The sequence below is a fragment of the Tigriopus californicus genome, chromosome 12, assembly GCF_007210705.1.
Source record: "Tigriopus californicus strain San Diego chromosome 12, Tcal_SD_v2.1, whole genome shotgun sequence".
NCBI classification, from domain to species: Eukaryota; Metazoa; Arthropoda; class Copepoda; order Harpacticoida; family Harpacticidae; genus Tigriopus; species Tigriopus californicus.
In genome coordinates, this window is record NC_081451.1 from 8,021,317 (window position 1) to 8,041,033 (window position 19,717).

A 19,717-nucleotide genomic window follows, 5' to 3' on the forward strand; every position below is an offset into this window, starting at 1 on the left:
ATTTTGGAATTTCTGTTTGTGTGCCACATTTCAAAACACTTTCAGGGATTGCTAGAGTGGAGCAAACTTCCTCTAGAACTAAAATCATCTTGTTCAAGGCTATGTCTATGAACAATTCCTGTTTCAGATTTGAAATCAGGTCCAGTTCTTCTAATCTTGCTATAATCAATGGCCAATATTCATCTTTGAACTTGAACTTAGCCATACCGACGTTTTAAGCCGGTCTTACTCTAGAGCACGCCGGCTTTTGACTTATGGTCCACCCTATCTCAAGAACACATGATGATCTGACAGATTGTTAGATGTCACATGGACACACTGGATCAGATCAAGGTCATTGGAAAAGACCAAGTCCAGAACGTTATTTGCTCCGGTGGCTACATCTACACGCTGAGAGAGGTTGCGCGAGATCGCAAATTCCTCCAGCTTTTCGAACGACTGAGATGTCGATTTCGACATGGGAACATGCCCATCGGGTCTAGCCTCAAACTCTACGACGCTAGCCGGAAAATTAGAATCCTCTACATAGAAAACCCTCGAGCCAACTGCCTGATCCAATTCATTTCGCGTGAATTCCCCAGGAAGCATTAGTCCCCACCTAGTACGGGCGCGTCAGGGAAAACCTAGAACATATATTGCAAATATTGCAAGAAGACCTGTGTTGCAATTGTAATTACACTTTCATTTTCATGTAATTATAAAAAACCAATTTGAAATGGTAATTGAACTTTTTGAATTACAGATTATAATTACACCTTCACCCACATGGCACATTTGTAAGCAACGACTTTCGAACCATTCTTAGATGTACATGTTCGTTCAGCAAAACAAACCTTTTATTTTCAACCGTTTTCTGAACGGTTTTTTATGTTTTATACAAACCTATATCATCAAATTTCGGCGTCATTAGCGAACCCCTGATGCTAAATCTTGAGATGTTCAGGAGAGCGTTTCTGAACAAGATAAATACAGACAATTTTCTTTGAAGTTTCAAATGCGAATGCAGCAACAAGTCGTGAAATGTCTGTTTCAAAACAGTGCTTAAGGAAATATCAGGATGTTTGAAACAACAATAGCGCAATGCAGATAATGTAAATAAAACCGAATAAAATCACTCAAAAATAAAAAAAACCCACTAATTTAGATATCATGACGTCACAACTTATTGATATCAACAAGACTCTGAGTCGGGCACTGCTGGTGCAAAAACGATTGACACTGGTTCAATAAATCATTGAAAAAAGAGAACAAGTGGATTGTGTCAGTGCTTAGTTGGGCTGAAATTTAATACTTGAGACGTGTATTGTTGTAAAACGCAAACCGAAAACTGAAATGGCAGTGTGGAACATTGCAAAAGATCACGAGCCCTGAAACGTCTTAAGGTGAAAAATAAATGACCCAAAGGCGATATTTCTTTGTGCAGAGGTTGGGCCAAAGCAAGATCAAGTCATCAGAGGGTGTTTCAAGTGAAGGAAATTCAAGGAGAAATGTGGTCCGGCACCTTGATTTTGGACATTTTGTGGAAGGAGAACAAAGACAAACATCAGAGTCACCATCCGCCCATTGAATTTTCAATAATCGAGTGATTTTGAGTTGAGCTGTGTTTCAAAACCCTGCAAAATGAACATGTGTGGTGTATTTCGGTGAGCGCACTTTCCAATTGACTCAATCCCACAAAGCTATTTGTTTAGACAAGCATGTAAAGTAGAATAAATGTCAAAATCCAATGCATGCACAGTGCCGTTTGGCTGGGCATGTTGTCTTTGAATTCACCCATGGAATAACGTCAGTTGTTCATGAACGCGTTCACTTGACAAACCCTATATGATATGTGGTCCCATCTACTGATGGGATCAAATAAATAATCACCGGAGGTTGCGACTAGGGCTACCAATTTACACTTTCAGGGGCATGTGGCATCCCTAGGGGAATAACCCTGATTTTTTTTCGATCAAAACAGGGTTGCCTTTTTGGTGAAACCTAACCTTTTACGTCAAGTGGGAAACGGCTGGTGTTTTGACTTTCCTAGCTTTTTAGCAAACCTGATTTTGAAAATATATTTGATGCCATCACTAGTCCCATCATTGTTTGCTTCATATCCAAAACGTGTTTCGTACCTTCCAAGTCTTATCAGTGTTTGAATGCAGCTTGGCGAAAATATCGCTCCAGTACTCTGCTTTAGCGGCCCTTATCAATTTACAGTACGAATTTGAGGGCCGAGAAATGTGTTTCCGGAGATTCTTGGGTAGTTTACTTACTTTGATTGGAGCGTTTGCTTCATTAGATTTAAGAAGAGGGCCTTGTGTCACCTAGGTATTTTGATGACGTCGAAATTCCATGGTGGTCACAAATCTCGCTGAGAATGATGACAGATTTTATTTCCAGCTTCCTATAAGGGCCCTTATTTGCAATGTCACACGGCTCAAAGAAAACGGGAAGAGGCACGGTAGATTGCTAAATAAACTGTTCTTGCCTTGCATTGAACTCAATTTCTTTCCCGGACATTACGTGACCCGGGGCACTAATTATAAATAAGATTTTGATATAATTAGCCAAAAACATCACAAACGCATTATAATTCAATAAAAAGGAATTGACCCAATCGGCCCTTTTTGGTAGAGGCTGAATGACAAAGCGCCCTCTGAAGTGCAGAACGTAAAACATATTTCGTACAGCATAAGGGGGCTATAAGTAAAGTTTGCGATGTAGGGGCAATTCTAGTGGATATATCAAGCACTGGAACCAGTTTCTGCTTTATGACAAAATCATCAGTTTTGCGAATTTGGAAAGAATTTCTCAAAAAATTACAACCATACCAAGGGGGAAAATAAACCAAATTCCAATTATTGCACTATCTTCTCTTAAGTGACCGAAATAATTCTGCAAATTGTACACCAGTGGCTTTTAACCAAAACTTGGCCCTCTCCTCCTCTTTTCTCATGACAATTTGAATATTCAAGACAATACTACTTTAATTCTAGATTATAATGTTCAGGCTCTCGTTGTAGTATCTACTCTGAAAAAAATATTTAGAATCTTTAATCGTTGCTTCTTCTTTTGGAATGACTTGTTGCTGAGATAAAAGCCCAAAAAGTAAGTCAGCTTCATGAAATGGAGGGACGAAGCCATTCATCCCGTCATTTCTCCCTATTGTTTCTTCTTTCTAGTTGATCTTTTTTACAGCCAATAAATACCCTTCATACATTGCAAAATGTCTTGGGTGGTCCCAAACAAAAAAAAATACGAATAAATCAATTGTTTGCACTTCTGTACCAATACAAAAGAATCAACATATTGCAAGAGTCATTCGCAAATCTGCTTTGTGTTTATATTGAATTTCCAAACGAGTATGGAGGCGTTGATCGAGTTGCATTTTTAAGTCACACTTGGGCAAGATTCGGATCAAAATTACAGATTAACCGTATCTTCAAGAACAATTCAAATCTGCTAACTCCAACTTTAAGGCTAAAAACCATATTAAAGTGTTTCATCTCGAACTGCTGAGAATTCTATGCCCAGCAAGGATATGGAAAACTGCAAAAAAAAAAATACGACCTTATATGTGTTCCAACTTCATGAAGCTTAAAAAACTTACTTTACCTGACTTCACTGTCAATGGGGTATCGCAGCTTTTTGTGACTTTTATCAAGCTTTCACTTCTCAAATCAGAACTAGATATCCGCTGATAAGCTTTCAATGCTGTTAGCTCATTTATCAAACATAAAGTAAAACAAGAATGCGAGAGGGCCAAATGCTCACAATACCCTACCCCTTTAGGTAATCAATTACCTAACAGATGCTCTCTTAAAATTCAAAGGACCTAATATTAGCAGATGGCTACTAAAATATTTTTCACCATCTTTTAATCATATTCACAACATTGATTAAGTGCATGTTTAAATACCTGGACTTCTGATAAGAATATTCTTTGCTGCGACAACAAATTGAACACATTTTGGAAAATATGGAGCTTCTCTTTTCTGCAAATAGTTCAGTATTTCACTTCATAGATTTAAAAAGTAAATTTTTCAAATGATATGAATTGTAGTGGATGCGTTCAGTTATAATATATCTCAAAAAGAGCCTTCAATGAAGTCTTACATTTTGGCTTTTAAAAGCGTCATTTTGCGTCTTGTTTCTCCCCAATAATGTTTTGGATGCATTTTAAAGTCATTTTAAAATAAAAGTATACATCTTGTTCAGGTCATTTACTTTTGTTTTGTAGGATTTTTAGAAAAGAATGATAAGGTCCAGTAACCAATAAATTAGAAGTTCAATTATACTCTTTTGCTGTTGGATATTTCAGTTTCTTCAACTTCGAAAATATATTCCGTATCAAGTATTAAAATTGTTTGACATGTTGCAAAACACACTCAAGCCAAAGGATTTTTTTGTCTACAAACTACTTGGCAAGTTTTGCTCTGAAACAGACCTGTTGATCCAATCATATCTCTAATTACGGACTTTTAAAATTATGGACTGCTTACTAGCTTCCCGCCAAATCAGCCTGCTCTTGGTCATAGCAATTCTGAGCCATTTTTCGAATTAAAGTTATAAAATAAGAACCGTAGATCTCTTCAACTAACGGTGGGTCAATTTTGTATCATTTACATGCAAAGTGGATCGTTTCAAAGTTGTGTTGTCAAAAGCTTCAGTATCTGACCAAGAGCAGGCCGAGAATTCGAATTTTATGTAGTGTTCACTGAATAACTTTGACCTTCTGAGTTCCTTAAGTATAGAGTTGGGCTCCAATTTGGCCAAGTTCATCTTTTTAACCAGATCTTGTGGTCGTATGAAGTGCTTTTTTGGAATAAGATGAACGGTTTAGGAGATACGAAATTTTGGCATCCGTTCGCAGTCCACGTCTCTAGAAGTCCGTGATCTAATTTACCTTAGTGGCAAAGTAAGCTGCAAATCATTGCAACTGCAAAATCCAAAGCTATGTACACCTTCGATGCTGCCAGGAGTCAAGCGCAACTGACAACTGACTTCAAGTGCTCAGAAAAAGAAACGAAAAAATAGATAAAAGCAGGTTCTGAGGTCGAAAATAATTACTCAGTTTTCGTTCGTTGTAATTCATTTACAACTGCCTGTTACGTAAAACAGAAGGATTGCCCAATCTTCACTTACATCGAACAGTCTGTGACGCAAAGGACAGGAAGCGGTTGTGCATCGTCTATTGTGCAGATATTGAGGACATCTTAATTCCACACCTTTGGAGGCTGGCTCATGCCGGTAGTCACAATTCGTCTGAAAGCGAAAGAGAGCAAATGTGTAAACAGGGTGGCTCAAATGAACGTGCCTAGCTTTTGTTTTTTTTTAAGTTAGAGGGGCTAACCTCGCCCGGCCAGCGTCCAATCTATTTCCGACACACAGTTTGGTGTCTGTTATCAGATTGGTCTGTGGGTGTGATAAGGGTCTGAAAGTTTTCTGTGGAGAAATGTCAGGGAGGAAAATCAAATCGGGAAACTATCTCGCCCTTGGATTCTGTGCTAATCAGTACACCACGTTTTCTCCTTGAAATAGTTAGCATTTAATACCGGCATTTACCACGACAGCTGACGAGAAGAGTCTTGACTAGTTCAGATCGCTCAGCTAACCCAGCTCCTTAATAGGTTGACTGCCGCCACTAGAATTTGAATCCCTGACCCTCGGGAGAAGATTCTTGCCTTGCTTCTATTACCTTTTGAACCGTTTGTATACATTTCCACCACAATACTATAATTATATTTTTTTTCACTTTTATTCACAATGGTCTAAAATGCCAGAGAAAACGGCGAACGAGGCAACTTAGTTTAAACCCCGGTGTTAGACGGCATCTGACTAAACACTTGTATTTTTAGCATTTTATAAGTGCAAAGGCTGTTCCTTGACACTCTCACAATCAGCGATGGCAAAATTCGACTTTGAAGCAATTTCTGCCACTTTTTGCCACTATTTTCTGCCAGGTGGTCAAAAATGGCTTTTAATAATTTCCTATCCAAGTTATAGTCTCGTTGGCAAAAATCCACTCTGAAGGAATTTCTATCACTTTCTGTCACCATTTTCTGCCACTTTGTCAAAAATGGCTTTTAATGATTTCTCATCCTTGCTCACAATACAGTATTTGAAATGAAAAGTAAACTTATGCTGCATTATTTTGAACAGTGTCTTGAAAAAGACTACAGTAAAATGATACTGAACGTCAAAGTAAGGGCAATATATTGCCTCACAAGTAGTTTATATTTATTGGGCAAAATTGATCACTGTGTAAAAACATGCAAAAAAATTGAAGAGCGTTGCACAAATCGTTATCTGATTCTTTTCAGGACCACTTGCATTTAACTTCAATCAAGGTGTGAAAACCAAAAAAAAAACCGTTCTTTTTGAACTTAAATCAATTTATTTTTAAATTCAATGTATGAAAAAAGTTGAATGTTCAGTCATCAAATTTCAGTTTTGTTCCTTAAATTGGAGCTTTTTGCCAATATCTCGTGTTAAGTTCTTACTGAGCTGAGTTGTCCATTGGATCGAGTTGTCCGGTCACAGAATAGAAAATCTAAAATTTATTCTTCTGTCTCAAAAACTATTTGGTTTACCTTTTACGAGTTCAGTGTCAAATTTGAATGTCTGATTTTTGATTGAAAGCTCTAACAAGACTGAGGATAACTTAAATGTTTGGGGAAGCGGAGGGGCATTATTCCTAATTAATTTGATGGGTGTTTCGTGTGACCAGAATTACCTCATCCCCAAAGATAACGACCTGCTCATAATCAGAAGTATCCACCCCTGTACAAGTATTTGCATCAGGGCCCCTTGAAAATGGACCGGAATTGGTCATTATCGGCCATAATTATTGACCAAAATGTATTTATGGAAAGGAGCAGGTACATTCTCTTTGTGTACTGTAATGTACTGAACTTGTCAGATATATAACTTCTGGCTTAGAGACGTTCATTTTGTTGAAAATGCGATCGAAGCACGTTCTTACAAGGATTGATTCGGAGTTGAGTCCCAAAGTTTGATCCTTGGTGTTCCGTTCATTGGTCAGTGAATTTAGACTTACCCTTTTACATCCTTCGATTGTGTAGTAGTAATAATGGCAATCCTCTTGGGAGGAGACGCTCATTTTCCTGTTGTTCTTTCTATTCGTTAGCACATTCGAAGTCAAAATATACCGAAACATACACCAAAGATGCTGAAAAGGCGAAAAGCCTCATTGTGCCTGTTTCTGCTCTCGTGTTCCCAAGCAGAATCCTCTTTGCCAACTCACTGATATCTCTAGATATTATACACTTGATTGAACTGAGGTCATATGCTCCTTGATAAAGCTTTCAGAGTTATCATAGGATCCCAATAGGTCTGAAATAAGTAGAGATATTTGTTCATTGACAATCATTGACTGACAAACTAACAAGCTTATTGTAACAACATTTCAGCTGATATGCATCTCCACTTGCTTGCTTTTCCGCTTTACTGCTTTACCTTATCCGATTCATGCTATTCACATTTTCGTGTCCAATATTTTGGGATCGGGTTAATTGGTGAAGCGATATAAAAAAATAGATCCAGTTCCTGTATACATTTCTCTACTAAGCTGTATTCACAGCTAGAATATGTTTTGTCACGGAAGATTTCTGGCGTCAAACGCAAACTGAAACTGCTGATCATTTCCTGACATCAAAATTGAACAGAGAAGTAGGAAAATGGTTGCTAATCATATTCTAGTTCAGGATCATTTATTTGCCAGATGCTGTACAATTGTTAACAATGTTTGAACTGCCAAACTAATTTCCAGGTGGAAGGAAAATATTTGTTCAAATATCAATTCAATGCTACAAGCACGATGGCTCTTTTCATGAAAGTTGCCCAAAAGGTTACTTTTATCATCCCTTTACAGCTGCAAAGGACAATCAATTTCAATGTGCAATATGCATTTGAGATTCCGAAATCTGATATCATACCATGCAGTGAAAGATGTGGATGATGCTGATTCCAAGTGGTATGACAAGTTTCTTCGCCTCTTGGATCAAAAAACTCTCAACGCCCTTTTGTATTGGCCAATCACAAAGATGGTTTTCATTCAATCGACCAATCGAGGTCGATATATAAGGTGCTATTTTTCGTGGATTTTTCCGCTTCACCGCTTGGCCGCTTATCCCTATCCGCATTGCCGTTTCAAATTTTAGTGCCATTCAATGCGGATAAGCGATCAAGAAATTGTCCGCTTGACCGCTTGCCTTTTGAATATTATTCAAATATTGCTTATTCTTATTGTACGTGATTGGTCGATCTGATATCCCTATGGTTTTGATTGGACGCAATTTGTGTTGTGAAAAAATTTGGAGCAACAAGACTAATCCGAATTTGTTCATAGTGCAGCAATCATGGCCCCAAAGGCCCACGTTCAGGTCGATATCCTAACTAACCTAGTGGAGGAGCTAAAGCTGGAGTCATGCCAACCCAAACAGAAACGGTCTGATGCATAGATTCCAGTAAGACAGTAACAAAGTTGTCACATCATTATTAGATCTCAGCAATCCAATGATGGTGTTTCAGCTTTGTAAACGGTATTTCGACTTGACCGGTGATTAGATCAACCCGAAGTTGATGGCCAAGAAGTGGGCTCATGTCTAGTCGGACGGCAAGAAGAAGAAGGGTCAGGCAATAATAAGAGACGCTATTCGGGCTGGAGGGGGTCCATCGCAGGCATGCGGATTGAACTCCGAGGACGAGTGGGTTTTATCGACGTGTCAGAATGGGGTCAGGACTGGACTTGGGTCGGACAGCGAAACTACGAGGAACCCTATGAATTACAACAACAACAACAACAACCCGACAGGAGCAGAGGCAGGTAATGCGAAAATTACGTGTACCCCGACAAATAGGATTGTTTCATCAAAAGCAAACATCTTTTAAAGAATCGAACAACGTTGTGGAGGAAATCGTCTTGATCAAGATGGAGAAAGAGCGATGCCGGATTGACCTTGAACTGGCTGAGCAGCGACTGATCGATCACCCGCCCTGATTGAAAATACCCTTTACAGAGTGCAGTCTCCAATAAAACCGGGGATATGTCAAAAATAGTTGTTTATTATGAAATCACGAACTTTCAAGAAATTGATTTGTACGACCTTCAGGGTGAACTTCGACCATATCCTGGTCCTGCAATCCTTGCTCACTCAGACCTCAGTCGGAAGCCTCTTCTTAAGAATCCCGAAGCAATGTACTTTTTTGATTCGGCTTGTCTTTAAAGCTTGCTTGCAGAGCACCATATTTTTTGCCTCAGGTCCTCGTCAGTGGCTCGGGCAAGCTCTTGGCTTCTAACCATGGTCAACAAGACGTCGGAACATCCATAACCTTCATCTCCCAGAATGAATCCTGGTTTTTGAACGGAGAAGTTGTCCTCAAGTTGACATCGAAGACGACTTTCATTCCAGATCCGAGCATCGTGAGCAGATCCACCATGACTATTCGTACAGTATCGAATCCGTTTTTGGTGATCACAAACCATCATACAATTGAGGCTGTAGTAGTGCTTGCGATTGAAAAATCGCTCTGGAATGGGATTCGCACATTCGGGTTTTCTGATGCGGATGTGAGTGCCATCAACAATGCCGACCACTCCGGGTATTCCGGACTCCTGGTAAAATGCTTCCGCAATGAAATCTTGCTCTTCCTTTCCCGGAAACTGAATGTACTCCGAGACGAAACTAGCAATGATTTCCGCCACCTCATTGATTGTCTGACAAGCGGCAGGCTGTGACACACGAACAAAGTGCCGACTAGCAACGGTCCGTTGAAATGAGTTTGTTCTAGAGGGCTCTAGTGTGTTCGAAAGAAAAGGCAAGAACACGACAAACCGAAGAACCGGCGGGAGAACTTGAGGGTTTGTGCCGTGCCTTGTTCCGATTTCCTTCGCAAACACGCTGAATTTCTCGGGTAAACTCCATATCTGAGCCAAACAAAACGACAGATAAACCCAGGGTATTGCTGTCAGGAACAGATTGATTGTGATCAATTGTCATAGATATCTTTGCTTTTTGCATGAAATGGAAGTACTTTTCTGTACCGCTTATCCCTATGGCTAATGTCATAGCATTTTGCCATGAAAATTCGAATAGGAGGAAGCAAATCGGGCAAAGCGGTCAAGCTCGAGTGGCACCAAAATAGCACCTTATAGAGTCAAATGCTTCTACCTATTGGAAAGGGTCAAGCGGACGATTTTTGAATCGAGTACCCCTATCATCAGATGGCACGAACATTTCATGATGCGGTTGTGCGAAGAGGGGTAAGCAGTTAAGCGGAGAAGCGGATGGTGGCACGAACATATCAGCTAATTGGCCACAATGAGCGGGAAAGCAGTAAGTTCGTAAGACAATCTCATTCAACCCGAATCCAATCAATAAATAGAAACATTTTTCAGACACACCTGTGCCTGAGGAGATGATCGACTTGCGTGAGGTTGAGTACGTTTCAATTGCGGTCAATTGCAGTCAAGGGTTATCACCTAGCCATCATTCTGAAGCCGTTGACATGTCCACAAGTGGGGAAGGTTCATTGGAAACATTGGAACCTATCGAAGTTGCTGAAGCAAACGATTCTGGGAACTCACTTATTCAACCCAGAGATTCAATTGCTAGTCAATCTTCGGCATCAAGTCCTCGCTGACGTCCTGCAATGAATATTGCATTGGGCCAATACCTATCCGAAAGAGCCTCTCAAGAGAGTAGCCACCTATTGAAGACTGGGAAGATCCGTGCTGAAGCTGCAACATCTGAAAGGGATCTCAGCCAGATTCTCCTTGAGTCAGTGAGACTTGAAAAGCCCTTTTTTTTGGTTTGGTTTTTCACGGGCTTTTCTAACCGCTACAGGGAATGTAATCCCCAATACTATTAAAATGAAAGGTTATAATTCGTCTATTTATTACTATTTATTTCTGTAGAGCCTAAAGTTTCCTCAGCTGTCATGAGATAAATGAAGACTTAAAGGCCATTCTGGAAGCTGAAAAATGAGTGAGTAACAAGTAACAAGTAAATCTTTTAGGTTTTGGGTCTTTACAAATACACCATTTCAAATGTAATGGAATTACAATTCCTTTTCGAAAAAAGGAACGAATTACTGTAATCTCGTTATTTGCAATTTTGTTACTAGTGCCTTGTTAACAAGTCGTCAAAAAATAATGTAAAAATAAAAAAAAAAACTATCTGTAACTCACCTCTTACCCTTTACCATGTGCATTGAACCTATTCTAGTCATACTCATTGTGATATCACTTTCTAGTCATCTATTTTATTGCCTTTACCTTCTTGACATTTTTCGTGTTTTATCAACAAACCTTTGTATAATGTATATACAACAGATTTTATTCTACAGTTATTTTTACGCCATGACACGAACAAGAGTCGCAATAAAGATTTTTAAAAAATAATGAAGGAGTAACTAGTTCATAGTTTCAGAAATTTAGACCCTTGGGAGGGTGGCACATTTTAAGAAGTAGGGATAATGTCTTCAGTAAAGACTACAGCAGCCAATTTGAGATTTAGTGACACAGTTAAAACAATATGAAAGTGTAGAAAAGATAAGCCATTTAAACAGTCTCTTTTCATATTTCACTTTAGTAAGTTTTTGATAGTATTTAAGACAATTTTATTGGATTAGGTACTGTGAACTAACTTATGTAATAACATTGTTTTGGCTCAATTAAAAAAATATCGTAAAAACGTGTTGGACAGAGTCTCAATTTTCATACTTCTTTTTCTTAGGAAAAAAACTAAATGACTAATTCAAAATATCTGTGAATCAAATACATTAAGTTTTTCTCAACCATTGGCCCTGTCTTTTAACATTTTGCCTTTTTGAAGTACTTATTACTTCAATATTTCACCTCTTACTACGTCCGAGTCCCTAGTGATGAGAGTTCTAAGTTAGAAATTAATGGCAATGCCACCACACAAATAAATGAGTTAATTTTTTTCCATGGAATCTTGTCCAATTTATTAACTCAAAACTTGATCATAAAACTTGATGTACAAGTTGTTTAAACAAAAACAACTTCAATGGCATTGTTGTCGCAGTCCATTACGCAATTACGCATAGAACCTTCAATACGAGTGATGTGATCAAATGAATTATCAAAATTAAATGTAGTGTACCAGAAAGCTTGGCAAGAAAGAACTCAAGCCAATTCCCAAGTAAGGAGTTATCAAACTGATCATTAATCAAAAAGACCACCTTAGTTTGATGTGAAAATAATCAGAGTTATATTTTGAGGCTGACTAATGGTTTCCCAATATGCCACTACTAATGTGATGTCATTGAAAAAGTAAATCAACTCCAGTAACAGCCTTCTGTGATTGTTTAATTGATGGTGTCAGTAATCCACAGTTCCTTCTGGATTTTTGATGTTGTTGAATGTCTCATTCAAAATTGCCTGGATTTCTTACTTGATGGTTTGTTCAGGAAAGAGCTCGCAAAGTCGGAAAACATTGCTGTTAACATATTAACTTCAAATGCAGTTTAGGGTTGTCAATTATCTTTCTTTACAAGAACGCAAGAACAAACGTTAGTAGAGGGTTTACCAACGCTGTGTTTTTTTTCTTTGCCGCGAGATGTCTCATAATGAAACAAGCAGTCTCTAGAAGCTCTAAGCTTCCCAAAGCTTCCCTTTATGCATGTCTGTCTGTGCAAAAATGTCAATTTCAGGTCCGTTAGAGAACACATTGGAACTTCGCCTGGAATTGCTTGCTGGGTGCCCCAACGACCCAAGTGCCTCTAAATCATTGATTTCTAAGTTTATTTTTTTCAGGGCGTATCGTTACGGTTTGGTGTGGCTTTTTGTTCTTTGGTGTGCCATTTTCATGTATGGTGTGCTTTAAAACCTTTTCCATGCGCTTTGTTTGAGTCTTCTTCTACTTTTCTTTTGGTGTGCCATTTTGTTCTTTTGGATTTCTTTTTAAATTAGGTGTGCTAATTTCTACTTTTGGTGTGCTACAAACACTTTATTAGTGCCCACTTTTGTGTGCCACTTTATAGTTTTGGTGTGCTCCTTTTCTTTTTTCGTGTGTTGGTAAGCGTGTGCCAATTTTTTGCTTTTGGTGTGCTGATTTCTATTTAACCCGTTTTTTTGGAAAGTATGGCACATGGTTGAACCTGTTGTTGCATGCATTCGTTCTTAGCGGTCAAACGAGGTTTCTGTTATTCACTTATCAATTCGGCATGGATCCATTGAGGTCGTGGCGTTTTGTTGCAGTCTAGGATGGATCATCGGCCGTATCATCAATTTATTCACCCCCTCTCACCCTTAAAGCATAGAGGAAGCAACTCCTAGAGATCGCGATGAGAGCTAGCCAAGAGGACTAGTTTTCCGAGCGAATGAATGTCAGCTGACCAGTCGCTAGGGTACAGTTTCTGATTGTAGAGGCGCTGCTTTCCATCAGCTAGAGTTGCAATGTCCACTGGTTACCGATTTAGCTGCAGTAAAAACACAACAAACTCGATTTTTATTCTTCTATGATACTTCTTCTATATTAATACTTGATTTCTTGCCGAGAGAAGTGTGCAGAGATTTGCACTCAGAGTTCCAGATATCGGCTCCCATAAGTATTCGCAAGGATTGTTCAGCTTACGTAGAGATTTTCGTAATCAGCCTTTTCCACCGAGTTCAGATCCCTTATTAGGAACACTTTATGATCTTGATAAAGCAGCACCCTTGGACAGATAAAGAAAGCCATTGTCAACATTGGTTTCAAGCCATGTCACATAGACCATCCATGCATAGACACTCGCTTCATTTGAGTGTAACGAGTGCGTAAAAACAATGAGGTACCCCACGTGGTTTCGTGAGCACTTATTTTGAATTGCGACGAGGTAAAATACTCACTTTTTCAACAGTAGTTGCCTTCACATTGTACCAAATCGAGGGCAAAATGCAGCTAAATATGTCTTTTCACACGGTTACAACTGATAAATCAAGCAAGATATACTCAAGGCTATCTCTGAGTTATGTGATGATAATCCCAAAATGCCAAAACATGTAATATCTTGCTGGGAATGTCAATAAACGGACAATGCCTGTGCTGGGAACTGACCATAATACCATAGAGGAAGCAACGCCTAGAGAGTGCGATGAGAGCTAGCCAGGCGGACTAGTTTTCACAACGAACGAATGTCAGCTGACCGGCTGCTAGGGTATAGTTTCTGATTGTAGAGGCGCTGCTTTCCATCAACTAGAGTTGCATTGTCCACTGGTTACCGATTTAGCTGCAGTAAAAAATCATAACAAACTCGATTTTTACTCTTCTATATCAATACTTGATTTCTTGCCCTTAGAACAAGATCAACACAAACAACTTCACACATTTCATTTGTGTACAGTATAGGGCCCTCTTAATCCTCATCGAAATGGGTTCGTTATTTTCATAAATTAATCATCGTCATCAATGCACGCAATCCACAACTGTTTTAAGAATATGACCAACAATAGTGACCAAAAGTATTCGGTAGGAATTTTTGTCGACTTACAAAAAGCGTTTGATACCGTCAATCATGTTGTCCGTATGGAAAAACTAGCGCGATATGGATTCAGTAACAATGTCGTAAAGTGGGTCCAGCATTACTTGTCTGACAGACATCAATGCGTAGAAGTAGGAAATACTTTATCAAATATCAAAATGTTGACTTGTGGAGTACCCCAAGGGAGTATTCTGGGACCGCTTTTGTTTTTAGTTTATATTAACGACCTCCCTCGAGTGACATATTTCAAAATTACGATGTTTGCAGACAATACCACCTTTCATCATTTTGGTAGAAATTTAAAGGAGATGGAAGAAGAGGCAGGCCAGTGGTTTAGAAAATTAGATCAATATTTCAAGAATAATAGGTAAAGTTTAAATATGAAAAAAACAAAATTAGTCCTGTTCAGTCTCTAGGAGTAAAGCGGTTGATTTCAGCATTTCTCTAAACGGACGCCTTATACAACAGGTGGGACAAGGACAAACTGAACAGACGGTCAGGTTCTTGGGTTTAAATCTTGACGAAAATTTGAATTGGAAAGATCACATTCAGCAATTGGGTCGAGCATTAGAAAACTGATTTTTTCGTTTTTTCTAGCAACAAAACGCAATACCCTCGAAACTGCGGTGGGTTCTTTACAATGCACTAATTAAAAGCAAACTAGAGTACGGACTCGAACACTTTAGGGGAATTCATGGTGTACAGATTCTGGCCTCTCTCCAGAAGAAAGCAGTCAGATGGATTGGAAGGACAAAAGTCAAATCCCACACCAGCCCAATTTTCAAGAAATGGAATTTATTATAGATTGACGATTTGGTACAAGTGAAACAGGTTACGTTTCTGTTCAATTCCGTGAGCGGTCACGTTCCCTGGGTTGTGAATCAGTACACTCAGAAACAACGAAATGGTAATCGGGTTGTCATTGACTTGCCCTTATTCCGATGATCATGGTTCCAAAAGCTCCCCGACTACCAATTTCCTAAGGCCTGGAACACGTTTTTTCTTGAAATGGACTCTTTAATCGACAATAATCTTTCAACCAGGCAATGGACCTCATGTATGACATAAATAATCACTCGCTCATACTCAACAAATTGTAACATGGAATTGCTACTCTTGAGTGGGATGACCATCTATGGACCCTCGCGACCCAAGTAAAGACAAATTCCACCTAGTCGTTTGAGGCTACCTGTCTCCTCGGCCCCACGACAGGTAAATCACTAGCTCGAACGTGCCCTCCTGAGTGTACGTCCAAGAGGCCGAAGGTCCCCGTTAATAAAAGCCCCATAGCTCATGAGGAACCAGGGGTGATGTAGGTTACAATTGCTCAACTGTTTTATCGCATCTATACCCCAAATTCAAATACAAATTTTGTCTAGTGCATTTGCTTGCCAAACTTCATTGGTCGTACTACTGGTTTATCAATTCCTGATCTTAACTGAGATTTAAGATTGAACTATATTTAAACCAATCACTTTTGTTTCATCGATTATTAGTGAAACAATAAGCTTGCCATGTGAGATTTTATTTATCTCAAGTAGGATACTAATTTTTGCAAAGTCTTAATTCAGAATGATCTAAGCATTCTGAATTAACTATGTATCAAGGTAGAGCATGTCTTAGGTCACTTTTATCCACATTATTCAAAATTAATTTTTCACTTTTTCATAAATCTCACTTGAGTTAGACTTTGGTTAGACCAGAACATGACATATCTATGTGAATTGGGCGTGCAGCAATACCAAAGAATCGTGTTGATGGGAATAAAATGTTATTGATTTTCTCACCACATGAAATTAAACATTTGGTTTTCGAAAAATTTCTCAAAGTGCATGTTGGAAGGACAAAGTTTGTGGAAGAGGGTAAATTCCTAACGATGTGATCGGCCTTTTGATTAGCTTCCACGTTGTAAGATTCTATGGTGGTCACCAAGTGTCTCAAAAATGGTCTATTGTACTAATTTAGTCTAATATACTTAGCATATAATATCTTGCTTGATTTAGCTCTGATAACCGCGTGTAAAGACATATTTAGTTGCATTTTGGCCTCGATTTGGAAGAAAGTGAAGGCATCTACTGTTGAAAAAATGAGTATTTTACCCATAGAAAACCATAACTAGAATGCGTAAGTTCAACAGGAGTTGTACCGCATGAGCATGTTTTCAGGTCAGCTGACGCTGGTGGAAATGGGACAAAGATATTTCGTTAAATCTCGCTTCAGGCAAGTTGAATTATTTGCATGAAACGTTTGTTACTCCTCTTTAATCTTAATTTCTTTTGAATCTTACAAATATACAGGTAGAAAGAGTGGTAGAATAATAAAAAACATGCTTTTTAGGGCATAATACACGTAACATGTCAAAAAAAGATTTGGACATTAGTAGAGCAAATCATGTACTCTATTGATTGCCCTTGTTTAGCAACGCATCTCGAAAATCTCGAAAGTGTAACAAAATGTATCCGAAATTGCAACGCAATGATGAGGCATTCGGAATTTCGTTTCAATCTCCCAACAATGTGCTTGAATGTGGGCGACATGATTGCGCCTATACGTAAACAAGGTAATTCCGACACCTCTGGAGGTCAGCCTGAACCCAGGCTTGTTCCTTGCGTTTCAATTAAGTGTTTCCACCACATGGATGAAAACTTTAACTTGAGCCCCATTTTAACCTCTTCAAAATTTCGTTCTTAAAAATGTGGTCGGACAAGTTACTCAAACCCGTTTTATGAAGCGTGCTGGACGAGAGCAATTGCTTGACAAGGAGTCTTATTAGGGGTTTCTACTCTGAATTTGGACGAGCCGTCAACGATTCAAATTTGCACCATAGTTGTCCTAAGTAGCTTGACTACGAATGAAACATTTTTTCCACCAGCGACAGCTGAGACGAAAACATGCGATCGCAGCGCCCTTGATCGATCTATATATGAAGTTATCTATGATTTTACCCAGTAGCAACTCAAAACAAGTGCTCACGAAACCACGTGGGGGGTATCTCATTTAACTGATTTCAGCGAGGCCAAGCATATTTTGATCAATATCAAGCATGTTGCCAAATTATACCGTTCCACATTTCCTTGCTTTTGTATCAAAATTAAAGACAAGTTAGAACTCGTAGAAGACTTCACCTTTGTTTTTGTTACCTGTTCCCACTTTCATGATTTAGATCGTTGCTCAAGGTTTGAGACTTTGGCGTTATGTCGTCCAGATTTTGCAATGTTTTCAGTCCATTGATGAATGAGGGGTACATCACCTGCCAAATTTCGCAAGCCAACAGGAACTGAATTAAGTTGCTTGGGTGAACCTCGCCCGGCCAACGAAGCTAGCCATCATATCGTCCGAATGTTTTTCAATAGATAGTGTTCTAGTCCGTATCAGGTTGGTTCTCTATCTGTGGGTGTGGTTAGCGTCTAAAAGTTGCCTCGAATTAGGTCGGGTAGGAGAATCGAACCGGGGACCTCTCACACGCTAGGAAACTGCGCCAACCACTACACCACGTCTCCTTCCAGTGGCAAACAATGTCGCAATTTACCTACATTTTTCTCTCTCTTATTTCCACTGCGTATCAAAAAAAGTTTGGCTGACGACACAAAAGTAATGTAATATTGTTGAATTGGGCGTAAGAAAAGAACATGAACATTATTTTGAGCACTTTATTTTGCAATACGACTCTTTAAAGTGGTCACGATTGAGTTCTTCTATTTAATTGTTCTCTGGGTCATTCTATTTACTTTTGCAGGCATGACAATGATATTTCGTTTTCATTACTCTCAAGTAACACAAAGTTTGAGTTTGAATCCCTTAAAAGTAACTGACCCATCTGTGACAAAGGTCAGTGTAAATGCCTCCCTTGGGGCATAGGATTCGATGAAATCTTGGGATAGAATACCTCTGAGTGTAAGGGAGCCTGAATCACCAAGGGATGATGGTAATGGCGAAAAGACTAAATCATCAAAAATTGTTTCAACACGAAAATCCTCCTGTTTTATCGTAACCGTCAATCCCTTGGAGGTTGGTGTCTGCAATGAAAACAAGTTTTAAAAGAGTAGAACTGGAAATGTTTCGTCACTCTCGTACAAGAATTGTCGTTTTTTGTCCAACATTTGATGCACAAACCATTCAAGTCAACACCTTAGACGTACCACGAAAGTTTTAGTTTCCGTAGTCAATCGGAGCTCTAGAAAATGGTCTCTTGGACGAATGCACAAATAGCACAACAGCAATCCTTACCTGCACGAAGAATTGACAAAAATAAAAGTTTTCGTAGTTTTCGGGGAAATTGGGAGTTTGGAGCCGGACACAGGGGTCGAATAGAGAGCTTGGAACGTTGATCGATCCGGTGCAATTTAGCAGTGCTGAAAAATAGTCGAGGTCAAACTCTGAACATCGTGGCGAAAACCTTGGTCCCTGAGGCAATATTTGGCCTCTCAATCTTTGCTTCAAACGTATTTAGTAACCATTTTTGGGCGTTAACATTTATGTTATTTGGAACTCAATATTTCACTTGTACTCTTTCACATTTATACAAAAGGAAAATCGACCTCCTTTTCTAGAAACTTTGGCCCCATACTCGGTGACTTACATCTGCCTCCATTTGAAAAAGTCTTTGCAAAAGAAGTAATTTGATACAAAATCAAATAAACGGCAAGAGTTTTCAGAATCTCATGGGAATCATGTAAACTTTGCAAGTCTTCATTTTCATCTTCAGGCAAAGTAATGAACAACCTGAATTCGTCAATTTGCGTGTCTTGGAAAGTGAGATATTGCATGGACTTCTAGAATTATTTCTAGAAGTCCATGGATGTTGTCAGGGTAGCCGTCTCCTCCGTTATCATCAGGCTTAAAAGTGGAATGGAACGGAGCAGTTGTTCAACGCGTCAAACTGAGCTTGCCAAACCCGGCTTCTTGGGTTCAATCCCAGGTCTCAACTAACCACCTCTAAGATCTAGGGAACAAAGCGCCTCAAGCGGCAGCATCAAGCTCCAATTCCAGAGCTCACCTAAATATATATTCGGACATTTAGGCAAGGGCTGGTACCAGCAAATAAACTTGCCTGCCAATGCCAGTGATGCAAAATTGGCGTTTCAAACTGGTTTGAACGAAGATGACCTTTACTCATATAGCAATATGAAAGGAGGGTCAGCTTCTCAAAAACGTGTGTGAAGCCCCAAAATTGCATCACTGACACTGGCACAAGCAAACAAACGAACCTGCAAGAGCTTGCCTA

At 39.1% G+C, this 19,717-nt stretch overlaps 2 protein-coding genes and 1 long non-coding RNA gene across 5 annotated transcripts in view; 1 reads left to right on the forward strand and 2 right to left on the reverse strand.

Annotated features, from left to right (window-relative positions):
• The window catches only part of LOC131891896 (uncharacterized), an 11,622-nt gene extending 4,356 nt beyond the window's left edge, over positions 1–7,266 (reverse strand). The window contains exons 1-2 of the mRNA XM_059241583.1: positions 7,046–7,266; positions 5,131–5,250 (exon numbers count right to left, since the gene is read on the reverse strand). Coding sequence (XP_059097566.1) covers positions 5,131–5,250; positions 7,046–7,165 — 240 coding nt within the window. The 5' untranslated portion in view covers positions 7,166–7,266. The remainder of the gene's footprint in view (positions 1–5,130; positions 5,251–7,045) is intronic.
• Positions 7,267–7,270: 4 nt separating this feature from the next.
• Positions 7,271–9,430, forward strand: LOC131891897 (uncharacterized). Its single transcript, XR_009374490.1, has 3 exons — positions 7,271–8,474; positions 8,539–8,833; positions 8,901–9,430. It is a non-coding gene; the product is annotated as an uncharacterized LOC131891897 (long non-coding RNA).
• Positions 9,431–17,911: 8,481 nt separating this feature from the next.
• Positions 17,912–19,717, reverse strand: part of LOC131892021 (cuticle collagen 14-like) — a 19,364-nt gene continuing 17,558 nt past the window's right edge. For 2 of the 3 annotated variants that reach the window (XM_059241743.1, XM_059241744.1), the window contains exons 3-4: positions 18,721–18,845; positions 17,912–18,509 (exon numbers count right to left, since the gene is read on the reverse strand). In XM_059241743.1, the coding sequence (XP_059097726.1) occupies positions 18,261–18,509; positions 18,721–18,845 (374 nt within the window). In that variant the 3' untranslated portion in view covers positions 17,912–18,260. The remainder of the gene's footprint in view (positions 18,510–18,720; positions 18,846–19,717) is intronic. The other variant, XM_059241742.1, reaches the window with a different exon arrangement.